The sequence below is a fragment of the Cimex lectularius genome, unplaced genomic scaffold (assembly GCF_000648675.2).
Source record: "Cimex lectularius strain Harlan isolate CLEC.00 unplaced genomic scaffold, Clec_2.1 scaffold74, whole genome shotgun sequence".
NCBI classification, from domain to species: domain Eukaryota; kingdom Metazoa; phylum Arthropoda; class Insecta; order Hemiptera; family Cimicidae; genus Cimex; species Cimex lectularius.
The window spans coordinates 1,765,716-1,784,583 of record NW_019392795.1 but is presented as its reverse complement, the minus strand read 5'-3'; the positions used below and the strand labels follow the sequence as shown (position 1 = coordinate 1,784,583).

At 38.7% G+C, this 18,868-nt stretch overlaps 1 protein-coding gene across 1 annotated transcript in view; it reads right to left on the bottom strand.

Annotated features, from left to right (window-relative positions):
* Positions 1–7,186: 7,186 nt before the first annotated feature.
* LOC106667619 (homeobox protein B-H1-like) overlaps positions 7,187–18,868 on the bottom strand; it is a 49,873-nt gene continuing 38,191 nt past the window's right edge. Inside the window, exon 3 of the mRNA XM_014395681.2 lies at positions 7,187–7,735. Coding sequence (XP_014251167.1) covers positions 7,345–7,735 — 391 coding nt within the window. The 3' untranslated portion in view covers positions 7,187–7,344. The remainder of the gene's footprint in view (positions 7,736–18,868) is intronic.

Sequence of the window (18,868 nt, the reverse complement as noted above, 5' to 3'; positions counted from 1 at the left end):
TCTAGCATTTTATAAATTCATTATTTTAAATATCTAAAAATTTTTAGCATTGTATAAATTCATTTTTTTAATCTAAAACGTCTAGCATTGTATAAATTCATTTTTTTTAAATATCTAAAATATTCTACCATTGTATAAATTCATGCCCTTTTTTTAATCTAAAATTTTCCAGCGTTGTATAAATTCTTTTTTTTTTAATCTAAAATTTCTAAATCAAAATCAAATAATTTTTTTACACGTTTTGGCAATTTTCCCACGTCTCTTTCTGTACTTACATTTTTGGGATATATATTTTCTCTCTGCCCGTCTCTCTCTCTCTCTCTCTCTCTCTCTCTCTCTCTCTCTCTCTCTCTCTCTCTCTCTTTCTCTCTCTCTCTTTCTCTCTCTATTTCTCGATCAACCTATATTGATTGAGTACGTCCATGAATGTAATATAATGAAGAATAACATAGTAAGAAAATAGGAATGCTACTATTATCGTAACAATTCGAATTGTCTTGTTTGTCAAGGAATGTAGGTTTTAACCCTTTTTTTAATGTATTCATATTTATGTAACAATTTTACAAAAACACTCACAGAAACCATGTAATACAAGGTCCAATCTTACTGTGCTTTTTCTTCTAATTGTGCAATTACTTTAAATTGTGTTCCTTGATAACAATTGTTAATTTAACAATAATTGATTAAATTAAATTTTAATTGGGGTTTTAATATCGTTGGAAACAGTAGAAGATTCATTGTGATTATCCTCCGAGGTTTCAATTAACTGACAGCGGTTTTATTATCTATGATTTAAATGACTTTGAATGAGTCGGAAGGAAGTGATTTTTCAGCTTCAGACTTATGCTAATAGCAAATAAGTAAACAATTAATACAGAAGATAAACCCAGCCTTCATTAACCAAGAAAGGGTACGATTTACATGTAATTGATACAACGAAAACTTACTCCGCTCATAATTTTGAAAAGATTGCATAATTAATGCCCAAAAAAGGGACAGAGGTAAGCAAGCTTAATTTTTTCCACATTAAAGAGCGATTATTAAATAATCCGTTGTGGCTAATTGTCGATAAGGATCGCGCGAGGACGTGCCGACCTTGTTAAGCCCTTAGCCATTTCCCCATCCGTTTTCGCAACGGGTTTTATTAAATTGATTTGATGAATGATTTTCTTTTTGTCCTAGGAAAGATGTGAAATCGTACAAATCCGCGGATAATCCACGGGGTGCTTTCTAAACAAAAAGCCGTGACGAAACAAAGAAATAGCATGAGATTAACTCAGGGAGACTCTCGTGACATTTCCGCATTAAGGAAAAAGAGCTATTAATTATTTCGTGAAAGGTCGCTGTTCAATAAGCAGCCTAATCGACTTTGTTGTAGAAGTGGCTCTGAGATGTCATTTCGTCAAAATCTGACAAGAAAAATGTGTTATAATTGTTATCTAAGTTGTAGCAAGTAATAAACGTAATAGTTACTAATTTATCTTTGATCATCATGGGTTGAGGTCAGCAAGTCGCCATTTTCAGTAGGTGCCTTGCGCTCTATTTCGCCAGTCGTTACACGTCTCAGACAGAAAACAGAGTCAAATTTGGGGAATTTCGGCTCAGAAGATGAACTTAAGAAACCAGATTCGAGCCTTGATCTTTGGCAGTAGCTGCCGAGCAACTGGGAGTCAAGTCGGCTGTTGAGGGTGCGATGAGTACTTTTCAGAATACCCTGGTCGCTGCAGGTAATGCTTGGGGTGATTAATGAGTGGTGAGATGTCGACGACGAGTTGTGCCACTGCTTAGAGGGGTGTGGCAAGGTTAAACCATTGTAGTTTGGTAGTGACATTTAGTGGAAAATTAGTGACCACTGTCACCAAGGCTGGGCGCAAAATAATGGTGTAGGCCTGAGGGCTTGACAACCTCTCTAAAGCACAACCTCGGGTCGGCATGGGGCGCCGGTGACTTATCCAGAGACACACGAGGGTTAGGGCACCAGATCCTGTCTGCATAGACGGGGGAGGGTGCATAACCATCTGTAGTACGGGGTAACATAAATGTTCCAAGGTTCAACCCCTATTACACTGGGAATGGACTCGTAGTGGCCGTGGTGAGACCCCTGGAGGGGTATTTAAAGAAGAGGCTGTCTTCTATTTGTGACCTTCGCACGAAACTTGCGTATGACCATCGTTATACACCCGGCCTCACGATACGGTGGATCGGACGGCAGCGTATAAGCGTTGAGGACGCTATGATTAAGCTGAAAAGTCCCTGGAATGCGTGAGTAGTGGCGGACGGGAACGAGTAGAGAATCGGTTGCTCCTATTCAAGTATGCTTTGCACGCAGGTGTAAGCTGAGCTGGATTGGAGGCTTTTACCGTTGGCGGTCTACTCTAGGGGTTGGTTAGCAATTCCACTTTAAACAAAACCGCGGCCGAGCGGATCCGGTAGTTTCTACGCTAGGAAAGCCCTACTACTCTGGGAGGTAGTGGCCTTCTCTACCTAGGTAGTGCGCGGGAGACCAGGCTGATGTATTTCGGCTTAGGTAGCCCTTTGCGCGCGGCATACGGTCCGATGCTTAATGCGGACCTGACCACTCGGAATGGGCAAGCGGGGAGCAACCTCGGGGCTGAGCTACCTGTACAGTAACACTCTTCTGCCGTATGCGAAGGTGCGACAACTCACATCTTGGGAATCAAAACGTCCGATAAGGCCGAAGGTGTGGACGATAAAGATCCTCATTTTCCTTTTTAGGACGACCGAGTATACGGGAAGCATATGTCACCAAGGCTTTCAACTTACCGTTTAACGGCTTAGCCTTTGCTTTTCCTTTTCCTTTTCCAGGATTAAGAATCTCATCCTGGATAGGACTTCGCACTAATAGGAATAGCCCGCTGTTTCTTATTACACAGAATATACACAGGCTGTTTCTGCTGCTCGGAGTCTAAAAGATATGCTTCTGCAATCTGCAATGTACTGTCAGGTTGCATTATCATTCTTGGTTTAATAGTCCTGTGGTTAGTTTCTGCGATCGTATTGTGACGAACCTTTTTGAATGCCGATGTCTTGGAAATGAGCCGAGGCTTTTTTAAATCCATTTTTTGACTCTCAAATAGGTTTAGTCGATAGGTGTCCACTTCCAGATTTCCTTGTCCAATTTGTCGGCCTTCCTAAACTCCTGTATGATACCCAAACAAGAAAAAATTTTCCTCAATGTCTGACAGGGCCTTGATGAAATAAGGTCCATCTGAATAGTAGTAGAGTAGTCGAGCAATGGTTCGAAGGAATTTATGCTGGAGTGTTTACAAGTGGAACGGCTTTTTAACCCCATATTCCCTATGGTGTGTATGCTGGCGTTTCGCAGTGTTTCGATCTGTTGTCCCGAAGACGTTTGCCGAACTAAAATCCCAAATAGAAGATGTGTACTGGGCGAGTAGAGTCGTAGCAGATCAAAAAAGACAGAAGATGTGATAAGGCAAAGGGTGAAGGTTGTTTGCACTATTTTCGTTTCGTCGAGTATGATCCTTCATTTCTTGAACCACACTTCCAAACAGAAAAGTGGCCCTGGAGGTTTCTGAAAGGATTGCAGTATCGTCTGAATAAATTGAGGAGTATTGTATAAGATTGATAGAGGTGTACGGTGTATACTGAATAGAGAATGGGATCAGGGATGTTGCCTTGCCGAACAGCCTCTTCGAATGGGGTAGAATGCTCCAATTACTTGGTTGTACTAAATCTCTAAAAAAGTTTATTTCATGAAATTTCTTTAATATTGTCTTGGTCCTTCTGACAGCACGAAAATTTACAAGAAAACAAAGTGGAATTAATAACAGCGGAAAAGAACAGTTATCCTTACGCACGATATAGAAAGCAGCCGGGTATGAAATTGGAGTGCAGATATGAGCCAAAACTTGTCTTAATTGGGGCCCAATTTATTTTCCTTGCGTGGAAGTGAATCTTCGGTATTTTTAATTGAAAAACAATTTCAACTTCCTTTTTGAGAATGTTTAGAAAATATTTGGATCTTTTTGCAAAAAAAAAAACTCTTATAATTAATTACGACGAAGTGCCAAGGTTTCTAACATAAACTTATTTTGAACCTAGACAGGTTCACACTTCTCATTCTTAAATACAGTCTTTCCTATTATCATACCACCAATAATCAATGTTCCACCATCAGGCTAATAAATACATTCAATCTAACTAAACTCAAAAAAGAATATAAAAACGAGATATATACAATAAGGCCTTTTTCCTGAAAAAAATCAGACCCCCAATACTGGCCCTGTTAAAGCATAATTATCATAATTGGGTGGTATTATTACACGCTCTCTATATGAATGACAGCCTGTAATTAAGTGGAGTAGATGGACTAACCTTTCTCGTCATGACTAGTCATGCTGGACACACCCGGGATTTAATCCAAAAATAGGTGTCTGTGTGCCATCCTACTATAGCCTACGGATCACTCTCGCTCGGCCCTCCCGAACATTCACGCTAATAAATACATTTAATCTCAATAAACATTCAAGGAAGCACATAAACGAGATATTTATCTGTAATATATACAAAAATTGCCCTGTTCTTTCCAAAAGTCAGACTCAAGATTTAAAGATTTAAATATTCGCCTTGCTCAAGTATGAGTCTCATATCGATTGACATTACTACACGCTCTCTAAATGGAGCCAACAATCTTTAATTATGTGGGACACATCGAGCAACCTTTTTTTACTTCCCAGACACATTCACGTGCTTTGGCCCAAAAGGTAGTATCTATGTATCGTATAGCCTATCTCGTACAGCCTATGAAACATTCACGCTAATAAATACATTTGATCTCAATAAGCATACAAGGGAGCACATAAAAAGATATTTATCTGAATTATATACAAAAATAGCCGTTTCTTCCAAAATTCGGACTCAAAGATTTAAATATTCGCCTTGGTCAAGTATGATTCTCATATCGGTTGACATTACTACACGCTCTCTATATTGAGCCAACAATCTTTAATTAAGTGGGACACATCGGGGAACCTTTTTTTACTTCCCAGACACATTCACCTGCTTTGACTTAAAAGTTAGAATCTATGTACCAATCTCGTATAGCCTATGAATCACTCTCGCTCGGCTTTCCCGAACATTCACGCTAATAAATACATTTAGTCCCAATAAACATACAAGGGAGCACCTAAAGAAGATTTTTTTTTTTTGGCGTTATGACCTATGCATATTAGCCATGTGACAATTCGTATATGAGTGTTCAAATTTGGGGGGGTTATTGTGAAAAAAGGGCCAGAGGCGACGGTGGGAATCGAACCCACGACCGCGGCGTGAGAGTCTCTCATGCTAACCACTCGGCTACCACGGTCCCCACATAAAGAAGATATTTATCTGTATTATATACAAAAATAGCCTTGTTTCTTCCAAAAATCGGAATAAAAGATTTAAATATTCGCCTTGCTCAAGTACGATTTTCATATCGGTTGACAGTACTACACGCTCTCTATATTGAGCCAACAATCTTTAATTAAGTGGGACACATCGAGCAACCTTTTTTTACTTCCCAGACACATTCACGTGCTTTGGCCCAAAAGGTACTATCTATGTATCGTATAGCCTACCTCGTATAGTCTATGAAACATTCACGCTAATAAATACCTTTCAACTCAATAAGCATACAAGGGAACACATAAAAAGGTATTTATCTGAATTATATACAAAAATTGCCCAGTTTCTTCCAAAAATCGGAATCAACGATTTAAATATTCGCCTTGCTCGTACGATTCTCATATCGGTTGAAATTACTACACTCTCTCTATATGGAGCCAACAATCTTTAATTAAGTTGGACTCATCGAGCAACCCTTTTTTACTTCCCAGACACATTCACCTGCTTTGACTTAAAAGTTAGAATCTATGTACCAACCTCGTATAGCCTATGAATCACTCTAGCTCGGCCCTCCCAAACATTCACGCTAATAAATACATGTAATCCCAATAAACATACAAGGGAGCACATAAAAAGATATTTATCTGAATTATATACAAAAATTGCCCAGTTTCTTCCAAAAATCGTAATCAAAGATTTAAATATTCGCCTTGGTCAAGTACGATTCTCATATCGGTTAAAATTTCTACACGCTCTCTATATGGAACCAACAATCTTTAATTAAGTGGGACACATCGAGCAACCTTTTTTTACTTCCCAGACACATTCACCTGCTTTGACTTAAAACTTGGAATCTAGTACCAACCTCGTATAGCGTATGAATCACTCTCGCACGGCCCTCCCGAACATTCACGCTAATAAATACATTTAATCTCAATAAACATTCAAGGCAGCACATAAAAAGATATTTATCTCAATTATATACAAAAATTGCCCAGTTTCTTCCAAAAATCTGAATCAAAGATTTTAATATTCGTCTTGTTGAAGTGCGATTCTCATATCGGTTGACAGTACTACACGCTCTTTATGTAGAGCCAAGGAATTGGCTTAAGAATGAATTAAGTGGGACGGATGGAGCAATCTTTTTCTACTTCCCGGAAACTTTCGCGGGATGTCCAAAAAAACTGTCCGTGTGTCAGTCACACGTGGCCTACACTTAATCTCTTCTTCGCGTCAGATCTTGCGAGGGCCTTTGAAATGTTTTTTTTTATAAATTTACATATACATTTATAAATTTACCTTTTGTAAATTTACAATATACATATTTATTTGTGATTTTATGGCTAATCCGAAACAGAAGAAAAATTTGTTCACAGGTCGTTTAAAAAGTGTGAAAATAAAATAGACATTTGTATTAAATTTGTACTAAATTTTTAATGAAACAATAATTACAGCCATCTACGATAATATATACAAATACATGAGAGGATAATAGATAGTACTACACAGATTTAAATTATTTTTATAATTATTTATCCTTATTTTTAAATTATATCGACAACCGCAGAGGGTGAGTTAAGTACAATAGTCTATATACAAAGCTTTGCTATAAAGGTATACACGTATTTTATTATTTATTTTCTTTTTCGAACACTTAAACTAATAATACTGCCATCACTCAAACCATTCATCGACTATCGGACAAAAATATTTACAAATTATACAAGATTCACAAGTGCGTCCGAAGAAGAGATTTGTCTTTTCTTTATTTTTATAAAATAAAAGAAAAAGCTTTGTTTTTTAATTATTATTTGTATTTTTTTTGGGGGGGGGGAGAAAAATGGGAAACACCATAGTGTCACTGTACACATCTATAGCTAAAAAAGTGCAGAAATAAATTACAAATACACTGGTGATAACATTGTACAAGGGTATTGGCACACTCATAAATGTACAGTTTTACGTTTTGAGTCACTAGACTTGAATCTGGGGTGAGTCGGGGGCGGATTCCTCGATGTCGACCGAGTCCGGCCGGCTGTCGGGAGGCGAGGGAGGCGGTGTCGGCGACCTCGGAGGCGGCGGCTGGTAGTAAGTCGAAAGAGGAGGCAGAGCGCCCGGGGGCAACGCCGAACTTGGACCGGCCACACCTGGATACAGCCTGTACGCCAGGGGCTTCTGGAGGGTCGCGGCCGCTGCAGCTGCTGCCGCTGCCTGCCTGTAGTAGAGGTCAGCAGGGGGTGCGCCGCCTCCCGGGTAGGGCCAAACGCCGTACGGCGGACCTCCGTAAAGTCGCTGGAAGGCCATAAGGTTGTTCGACTCGGCCAGGATCTCCAATCCAACCGCCGTCTGCCTCTTCCATTTTGTCCTGAAACACACATCAATCATGTAATTCAGTTAAGAACTAAAATGAAAACCTAGTTTGCCTTAATTCATTTTTAAATAAGAAATATATTTCTAACTTAATGTATCTTATCTCTTGCATAATGCCTACAAAGATCAATGATCGAGGCTCATGATTAATCATCTATGAACATCTGACCATATTGACCAAAGTGACAGGCCTGGTACAAATTTGTCAATAGCTAAACCCTCACCCAATCATCGCCGAATCGAAAAAGTCATGAATATAGTTTTGTTATGTTATCATATTCGGTCGTTTTGGGTCATTTCAGTCAGCTACGTTTTCTGTCAGAAAGGTTTTATATTCACGACATTTTCAGTAATTGGTACACGCGTTTTGTCATTAGTAATCTGCGCTGAAGATGATGAGACACAAAAAAACAAAAAACAAAAGACCAATCTCTGATCATCGTGTCAGATAATTTTTGTCAGCTCGCTATTTTGCTACAATACTTCAGACCTGTTTCGGATTCTTCCCATCTTCAGTAGACGGTCCGCATCTTGCAACTCATGCTTCCTTTAAAATAATAATATAAACCAACAGAAGTAACGATCGGAAAAATCCAAACTTCCATTCATCATCGTGCAGATCTCAAAATAAAATCATACATTTGAAAAAGAAAGTTCAAAGAAATCGGTAGAAAAATTTGGATTAGGCACGGCCACAAAAAAGGATTTCAAACTATGAAATCTGAGGATTTGGTTCTTGTGATCCTCGCAAAGTTGTGCAGGGTGATGGACTTGAAGTTTCGTCGTTTCCGTTCATTTTGATATGCACAACCCTCGCTGATTTCTCTTTTCTGACGTTTTTCTGTTCCACGTCATTTTTCCAGTCCGCGTGTTTTATAAAGAAGAACCAAACTCTGAAGAAGGCGAAAAGACGAAACCCACGAGACAGATCTTGGAGGAAACCGACCAAACTACAGGTTCATCACCCTGTAAACCTTAAAAAAGGATTCATACAATACAAGATTAAAGTTCAAAGAAAACAACAGAAGAATTTGTAGTAAGAAAGTACACGAAAACCCATCTAGTTTTATGAAATCTGAAGATTTGGATCTTGCGATATCCCTCGCAAGGTTCTGCAGGGTGATGGACATGAATTTTGGTAGTTTCCGAACATTTTGGTCTGCCTACCCACGCTGATTTATCTTTCCTGACGTGTTTCTGTTCCACGCCATCTTTTCAGTTCGTCCGCGTTTTGTAAAAAAAAAGCAACAAGTTCTGAAGATGGCGAGAAGCCGCGTGTGACAGACCTACTAGGAAATCGACCAACTGCAGGATCGCTACACTGCTGACTAAAAAAAGTGCAAGTAAATCATCAGTAGAATTTGAAGTAGGTAAATCCATATAAAACTGATTTAAAGTCATGAAATATGAGGTTTCTGTTGTGAGATTCTTCCATGGGGTCTGCAGGTTAAGGGACTTGAAGTGTGGTCGTTTCCGATCAATTTAGGCAGGCTTTTGCTCTGTCACGCCATCAACAGCAACCACTGAAGATGGCGGGAAACAGGGAGCACACCTTGTAGTCCAGAGGATTCAAATCTGTGCTTCCCGAGGGCCAATCTGAAGCGTTAATGAATTCCGGAACATTCTCCTCCAGCCACTGCTGAGTTGTTCGGGCCTTGTGCGCAGGAGCTGAGTCCTGTTGGAAGACCCAATGAGTTCCGGAAAAGAGTAGTACTTAAGGGCTTTACTACTTTCTCAAGGATGTCTTCTTGGTAATTTTTCGCCCTTGTTTTGACTCCTTGCTCACAAAAATGGAGTTTTGTGGTGCCATCGTAGCAAACTCTCCACCACACCAAGTGGGGATTTGAATCCTCTGGACTACAAGGTGTGGTCCCATCTTGAGCTTATGGCTTGCCACAGGAAACTCGCCAATTTAGAGAGCCTCAAGTCCGCTCTGCTAAAAGCAGTTGAGAAATTTCCTCAAGACGTTGCGTACTGCCATAGATGATTGGCCCCGAAGAATAAAAGCTTAAACTGGGGGACCGCGGTAGCCGAGTGGTTAGCATGAGAGACTCTCACGCCGCGGTCGTGGGTTCGATTCCCACCGTCGCCTCTGGCCCTTTTTTCACNGGTCATATCAAAAGTCTAAAAAAACTCGTCAAAAATAACTTATTTTTCGATTTATACAAATTGAAGCCTCGGTTGCTAGTTATAGACATTGGCCTGTTTATACTTCAAATTGATTCCCTGTATCAATCTTCATGAAATTTGGTCAAAATATCCGCAAACATGAAACTAAGATGAGAATCATACTTGACCAAGGCGAATATTTAAATCTTTGAGTCCGAATTTTGGAAGAAACGGCTATTTTTGTAAAAAAAAATCTTTAAAAAATATTGGATTTTTTAAAATAAATTTCTTTTTCAAATTATCAGGTTTCTGTTTCTCTATTCCCTAATGGCCCTTTTTCTTGTAACAGAACTTATGGCAGGACTAGGTATGTCATATGTGCTTTTTAAAGTTGGTGTTCATTCACGGTATCTAAGGGCTCAGCGAGTCCGAGTCTACAGTTAAAGTTGAAAACTAACAAATGCATAAAAAAGTCAGTACTGAAGGGTTTGTAAGTTGAATATGAATATTCACAGTTCAAAAGTTATAAAGAAATGCGTTCCGGAGGGGGGGGGATTTGTCACAGATACGGGCCATTTGGCATCGAGTGTGTCCCACTCTTCGGCATCTATAACAAATTACAGTCTACTGTTTAAAAACCGGTTCGCCTAATCAATGCGATGCGACGAATAAATAATAGAATAAGAGAGAGAAAAAAAAAACGGCAAAGTGACTTTTATTAGTGGGAATAGAAATGAAATTAAGTGGCCCTCGTCGGCTGGGGAAGCGAGCAAGGGAGGGCCCTTTCTGACCCATTGGCCCGTGTGATTAGGGGGTTGTGGTTAATTTTAACTGCCGTTTTTGATATTATTAGCCGAGATTTATAGCTCCTTGTCTCCCAGTCGCCGTTACACTTTTATACGGCTTCGACATAATTTAGATTAATGCCCGTCTCCATTGTGAAATCCATTCGGTCATTTTCGCCCGACGTCAGGAGGTTCTTTTGATACGGGCACTGTGGGAACTCTTTGTTCTCCCCGAAGAGATCATTGATAAGCTTTCTGAGCATTCCGACCAGAATGAGACCATTAAAACTTACCGCTTAATCCGACGTCTGAAGTCTCTTTTCAATACGAGGGGGAAAATCATTCCGGCGGCCGGAGGTCAAAAATAACGGATTTTCCATATACTTGAGAAGAGTAGAAAAAAATATATCTAGATCTATTACAGTTATGGGCAAAACTGTAAAAGAAGGAAGGAATGAGCGTTAGAGGACGAGAGAGATAGAGAAGCAGACAAGCAGAAAGCAAGAAGATCAAAAAGATAGTATGAGAGATGAAAAAATAAGAAACAGAGAAAATTAATGTAAGAAAAGATGGTAACTGAAAAAAATCGCAAACTATATAGAGAGAACAAGAAAGAAAGCGAGAGAGAGGAAAATTATGGCAGAAAGAGATTGGTGAAACATAGATAGAATTAAGAGAGATAGAGATAGAGGTAGAAATAGTAGATAGATAGATACATAGAGAGAGAAGAGAGAAAGAGAAGAGAGAGAGAGAGAGAGAGAGAGAGAGAGAGAGAGAGAGAGACAGACAGACAGACAGACAGACAGACAGACAGACAGACAGACAGACAGACAGACAGACTGAGAGCAAGGAAGTAAAAAAATGGGTGAAGGATGAAAAAATAAGAATAAAAAAAATTAACATAGGAAAAGATGGTAATATAAAAAATTGCAAACAATATGGAGAGAGCAAGAAGGACAAAAAGATTTAGGAAGGGATGAAAAAAATAATAATAGAGAAAATTAACGTAGGAAAAGATGGTAATATAAAAAATTGCAAACAATATAGAGAGAACAAGAAAGAAATAGGAAAATTAATCCTCTTTGGCGAGGAAATAAAAAATTGCCGAAAAATAGAGAGAGGTGAGAATTGAGAATGAGAGAGAGAAACCGAGAGCAAGAAGGACAAAAAGATTAAGTAAGGGATGAAAAAAATAATAATAGAGAAAATTAAGGTAGGAAAAGACGATAACAGAATAAAACGAGAAAAAGCAAGAAACAGAGAGAGGAAAGAGAATGAAGAAAATGATGTTAGAAAGAAATTGGAGAAAATAGACAGAAGTGAGTGAGTGAGAGAGAGAGAGAGAGAGAGAGAGAGAGTGAGAGAGAGACAGACAGATAGACAGACAGACAGACAGAGACAGAGACACACAGGCAGACAGACTGAGAGCAAGGAAGTAAAAAAAATTGGGCGAGGGATGAAAAAATAAGAATAATAAAGAAAATGAACATATGAAAAGATGGTAATATAAAAAATTGCAAACAATATAGAGAGAGCAAGAAAGAAATAGGAAAATTAATCCTCTTGACGAGGAAATAAAAACATTGCCGAAAAATAGGGAGAGGTGAGAATTGAGAATGAGAGAATGAGAGAGAGAAACCGAGAGTAAGAAGGACAAAAATATTAAGTAAGGGATGAAAAAAATAATAATAGAGAAAATTAACGTAGGAAAAGACGATAACAGAATAAAACGAGAAAAAGCAAGAAACAGAGAGAGGAAAGAGAATGAAGAAAATGATGGAAGAAAGAAATTGGAGAAAATAGACAGAATTGAGAGTGTGTGAGAGAGAGAGAGAGAGAGAGAGAGAGAGACCGACAGACAGACAGACAGAGACAGAGACACACAGGCTGACAGACTGAGAGCAAGGAAGTAAAAAAAATTGGGTGAGGGATGAAAAAATAAAAATAATAAAGTAAATTAACATAGGTAAAGATGGTAATATAAAAAATTGCAAACAATATAGAGAGAGCAAGAAAGAAATAGGAAAATTAATCCTCTTGGCGAGGAAATAAAAAAATTTCCGAAAAATAGAGAGAGGTGAGAATTGAGAATGAGAGACAGAAACCGAGAGCAAGTAGGACAAAAAGATTCAGTAAGGGATGAAAAAATTATAGTATCAGAGAAAATAAAATTAAAGAAAAAAGAAAAGAAAATAGGAAAAGACGATAACAGTGTAAATCGATGTAGAGAAAGCAAGAAAAAAGGAGAGAAAGGAAAGAGAACGAAGAAAATTATGGTAGAAAGAAATTGGCGAAAATAGATAGAAGTGAGAGAGAGAGAGAGAGAGAGAGGAGAGAGAGAGAGTGAGAGAGAGAGACAAACAGACAGACAGACAGACCTGAGAGCAAGGTAGTCAAAAAATTGGAAGAAATATGAAAAATAGAATAATAGAGAAAATTGACGAAAGAAAAGTTGATAACAGAAAAAAATTTGCAAACAGAAAGAAAGACGGAGAGATAGAGGAAAGAAAAAGAAAAAAATTAAGATAGAAAGAGTTTGTCGAAAAATAGAGAAAAGTGAGAGTGAGAGAGTTCATTATTTCGTTGCTGTCTTTCCATTTTAGTTTTATTTCTGTTGGAGGTTTCTCTTTAACTCCTAAGCGTTACAACAGTAACGTGAAGATTTCAGAAAGACACAATACACCAATCATTGTATTTGATTCCAGGACCGAATACTCCTGCCCCTGTACCTTCATGTGTTCTAAATCCATCTGTGCAACACAACATGGTGCCATTCTTAAATGTGTTTTCCTCTCGTTTCCATTCTTTTCTGGTATTTAGGTTTTTTTAGAAGGGTTGATTAAATTCGAACAAACTGTTCGTGTCGTCTCTTGGAGCCATGAGTATCGGATGTGAATAATCGTGTGAATGTGAATGAACAAAAACTACATAATTAATAATAATTTAATTAAGATTTTTGCTTAACCAGGAAAACATTGACGAAGGATATTTTCAATGTTGACTGTTGAATTCTTTTGTATTGCGTTTCTCTCCGTCTGGCAAGTAGAGGAAGACAAAATTGCTGTTTAATTTATAAATTCTCAACCAATTAGGATAGTAATTATTCACACGAGTAAATTTTTTGCTTAAACGTTGCTAAGTTATGGTAAGTCGTTTAGTGTTAATTGTCTAACTTCCCGATTCAATTTTCTCGTGGGTCGTAGTGGTTTAATTTGTTTTTTCTTTGTAAATCTAAATGTTTATTTGGTATTTTTTCGATGGCTTCTTTGTCCGTGTTAATTATCCCGATGGAAGGGAGGTCACGGGGCGGTGGCCCACTCTTACAAAACCCAATGTGACTAATCCGGGAACGTGCCAGACCGGTCGGTCTTCAATTAGTCACAATCTTCCCGATATAAGGCAAACAATATGCCCCGGCTTTTTCATACTAATTCCATTTTTTAAGATTATAAAGTTGCCGGGGGGGGGATTTGGTTAAAATTGGAAACACGCGGTACAAAGAGGCGTCAAAGTGACGCAAGCCGGGAAATAATATCCGAGTAATGAAGCCGGTTGAATATTAGAGACGGTGGAGGCTGGAAGCTGGCGCCACCATTGTCAGGGATGACAATGCCCCCGGTGCCGCCTCCATTGTCAAAATCTTGGCCCAACGAGTTTATTAATTCTCAATCTTTTTAAATTGTATTGTGTGCGATATCAATTTTTTGGGGACACTTGGGAAATCCGAGGGGCTTCATTATGGAATGAAGTTGAATAGGTGCTGTTATTTGATTGCATAGACGACTATCTGTCCTTCGAGAACTTACAAAAGGTTTTATCTTAAATAGATCGGCTAATCAACAAATTCAATAGAATCGTGAGATGCGGTCTGGTGTGATGTAGGTTTCAGAAAGTCATTTTCTTTATCGGGCCAACGTTTCGATCTTTATTGAGATCATCTTCAGCAGAAATTTTTTTCTTTTCTTTCTTTTTTAGAAGTTTTTTCCACATTCTACACGTATTTATTAAATTTAAACAATATTTGTAAATCCCAGGCCCTGAAGATGATCTCAATAAAGATCGAAATGTTGGCACGATAAAAAAAAATGTTTTTCTGAAACCTACATCACACCAGACCGCATCTCACGATTTATGAATAATCAAATTTAATACATTTCAACTACAATTTAGCGGATTGATGAAAATCAAGTCAAATTCGAGAGTGTTTTTTTTGACATTTCCCAGTAAATATTATCCGTTTGATTGCCCTCTGACAGTAGATAATCAAAGGAAGCAGCCTAGAATTTCAGAGTTGCAATTTTAGTGAAAATTTGCCTTCTTCTTTTGCCCTCGGATAAATATTGCCTGTTTGGTGGCTTCTGGCAATATATCAGCAATGGAAGTCAGGAAAAAAATAAATCTGCGAAAATTTAGACAAAACAAGCGAGGAGATCCGGGCCAGATTTCAATTTCTTTTGAAATTCCGGCTACAATTTACCAAATGTTGATCTAATTAAAAAAAAAAGTTCTTGTCCACGAATAAATATTGCCTGTTTGGTGGCTTTTGGCAATATATCAGCAATGTAAGTCAGGAAAAAATAAATTTCTGAGAAAATTTAGACAAAATAAGCTAGGAGATCCGGGCCAGATTTCAATTTCTTTTGAAATTCCGGCTACAATTTAGCAAATGATGATCAAATTTAAAAAAAAAGTTCTTGTCCACGAATAAATATTGCCTGTTTGGTGGCTTGTGTAGACAAAAAGAGCGAGGGGATGCGGACCAGATCTTCCGAAATAATGCCAATACGGTTGACCTCTGATTAAATATCATCCCAAAAAAGGCAAGCCAGAACAGAAAGAGCGAGGAGATGCGGACTAGATTTCAATTTCTTTTGAAATTCCGGCTACAATTTAGCAAATGTTGATCAAATTAAAAAAAAAAAAACGTTCTTGTCCACGAATAAATATTGCCTGTTTGGTGGCTTGTGTAGACAAAAAGAGCGAGGGGATGCGGACCAGATCCTCCGAAATAATGCCAATACGGTTGACCTCTGATTAAATATCATCGCAAAAAGGCAAGCCAGAACAGAAAGAGCGGGGAGATGCGGACTAAATTTCAATTTCTTCGGATATCGATCAAATTTCAAAAGAATATTTTCGAGCTTGAAAACTATGTCAGTTAGATTTGCCTCTCATAACAGACAGTGAAGAAAGGCTGACAAAAATTTTTAAAAATCTCAGTGAAAATTTTTTCAAAAAGCGCGATTTTAATGTTTTTCGACATTCCAGCTACAAATTAACATAAATTAATCAAACGAGAATATAACCTTGTTATCTTTATTTTGTCAATAACCGGAAATAACAGTTAACGAACCAACTTATGAATCCGACATGAATATCTGGTCCGCTTAGTCTCGCTCAGTTCGGTTGTCCGATTATGTTCTTGAAGTTCTTCTATTGGCTTTCGACCCAGTAACGCGAATAAAACATAAGGTGATTGTTTCTACAACACCTTGAAATAGAACAAGTGAAAGAGCGAGGACAGACGGACGGGATGTTCAATTCGGACTTCACGCCAACTGAGAAAACAGCGAGGATAGGCGAACCAGTATGGCCGGAAACCAAACTTCATCGCTACACAGAACTCAAGGAGAAAAATCAAAATTTAAATAATATATTTGATGGAAGACTTGGACATGGTCTACAATGAGATATGAATAATGGATAAAAGGGACCGCGCCATTGTAACTCAGAAAAAAATTGGAATGACAAATGAGATAATCCTCACAGGCGCATATTATGAAATATAATTGTCGTTGGTAACATCTGAATTCGAAACGATCCATGGGTCGAATAATTGTCGAGGGCGCCGATTGTAAAGGACGGTACGCCATTGTGGAGCAGATGTACTTTTTAATCCGGACTGTCAGGGCCGATCGGAGCGACGGGATTCGCCGGTAAAAGGAGGGGCTACGCCGGACGATTATCGTGTGTAAATCATGCGGGGGAGGTCCCTCTGTATGCTGATGTGGCTCAGACATGGTGTCTATTTGCATGCATTTCCTGGGCACGCGATCCGCCGGGCCGGGCCGCCTTCATTACGAGGAACACCTCGGTGAAACCACGCCACCCCCGTTCTAAAAAGTGTTGAATTATGTTGAATCGTCCATTATGCATTTATGAACAGGAGAGGCCATCAATTCACACCCCTTCCGAACCGTTTAACATACAAATTGCGATTTTTTGTTGTTTTGTTTGTTATTACGGCCGGCCGTGAATGTATGCTTTTTACCACATTCCGCGGCATTATCATGAAACTGGGCAACAACTGTTACTAAACCATTCCATAAATCGGAACGTCGATATTGTTTAAAGGAGAAAACATTTCACATACAAAACCTAAACCTGTTCAGTTCTGTACAGAAAACATTAAAAAAATGGCCGTATTTATAGGAGGATATTAACGTGAAAACATTGACACTTGAGCTATTCATAAATTGAAAATAAAAGCAGATATACAATGATAGCCAATCTAAACCATTGGATCCAACTGAGATAAGAACACGTATAACATAAGACATAATGTAACTGCCTAATAGGAAGGAAGTGATGAAGAATCCTCTAGAAAATTATTGAATTATTGATAGAAAAAGAAAGTAGAAGAAAAATATTGGCGAGAGAGAGAGAGAGAGAGAGAGAGAGAGAGAGAGAGAGAGAGAAGGAAAGAGGGAGAGAGGGTGAGAGACGTAAAATGAGAGGGAAAAAAGAAACGTGGAAAACGGTGTTGGACAAAGATTGACAAATAAATAGAGCGAGAAACGTACGGACAGAGAGAGATATATAGATATGTACACATAGATATATAGATAGATAAATAGATAGATAAATAGATAGATAGAGAGAGAGAGAAAGGGAGAAAGAAAGAGAGGGAGAGAAAGAGAAAGGGAGAAAAAGAGAGGGGAAAAGAGAAAGGGAGAGAAAGAAAAAGAGAGTGAGAGAAAGAGGGAGAAAGGGAGAGAAAGAGAAAGGGAGAAAGAGAGAGAAAGGGAGAAAGAGAGAGAAAGGGAGAAAGAGAGAGAAAGGGAGAAAGAGAGAGAGGGAGAGAAAGAGAAAGTGAGAGAAAGAGGGAGATAGGGAGAGAAAGAGAAAGGGAGAAAGAGAGAGAGGGAGAAAGAGAGAGAGATAGGAAGAGAAAGAGAAAGGGAGAAAGAGAGAGAGGGAGAAAAAGAGAAAGGGAGAAAGAGAGAGAGAGAGAGAGAGAGAGAGGGAGAGAGAGAGAGAGAGAGAGAGAGAGAGAGGGAGAAAGAGAGAGAGAAAGAGAAAGGGAGAAAGAGAGAGAGGGAGAGAGAGAAAGGGAGTGAGAGAGAAAGGGAGAAAGAGAGAGAGGGAGAGAGAGAAAGGGAGTGAGAGAGAAAGGGAGAAAGAGAGAAAGAAAAGGGGGAGAGAGAGAGAGAAAGGGAGAAAGAGAGAGGGGGAGAGAAGGTAAGAGACGTAAAACCAGAGGTAGAAAAGAAACGTCGAAAAAGGTGTTGGACAAAGATTGACAAATAAATAGAGCGAGAAACGTACAGACAAAGAGAGATATATAGATATGTACACATAGATAGAAGGATAGATAGATAAGTAGATAGATAGATGGATGGATGGATAGATAGATAGAAGGACAGATAGATAGATAGAAGGATAGATGGATAGATAGATAGATAGACTGAGAGATAGATAGACAGAGAGAGGGTGAGGGAGAGGGATAAGGAGAAGAGAGAAAGAGAGAGAGAGAGAGAGAGATGGAGGGAGAAAAAGAGAGAGAGATGGAGGGAGAAAAAGAGAGAGAGAGTGAGAGAGAAGACAGACAGTCAGGGATTGATCAAAAGTGCAGAAGGAAAATTTGGCCCATAAGAAAAGTGTGTCATATAAACTATATAGCCATGTCAAAGCCATACCAATTGGACCGGGAACTCTAATTTTTGAAATTGGCGTAAATAAACCAGAACTTACCGAATGGGTCGAATTTTTAAGTTAGCCAAAAAGCGAAAGGTGTCTGACATTCAAATTGTGTGCCAGTTTGATGGGCTTGACAAGGAATGAGAACTGAGGAACCAAAAGAACAATAAAGGTTTAAAAAAAGTAATGATATAAACCTAGTGTAACACTCTAGGACAATAAACATGAAAACCCGGACGAAAATTAGGATTATCGCTGGTGTGCCATATCCACCAACTGAACAGTCATTGGCCTAAGAAGAAACTGCAGGAAAT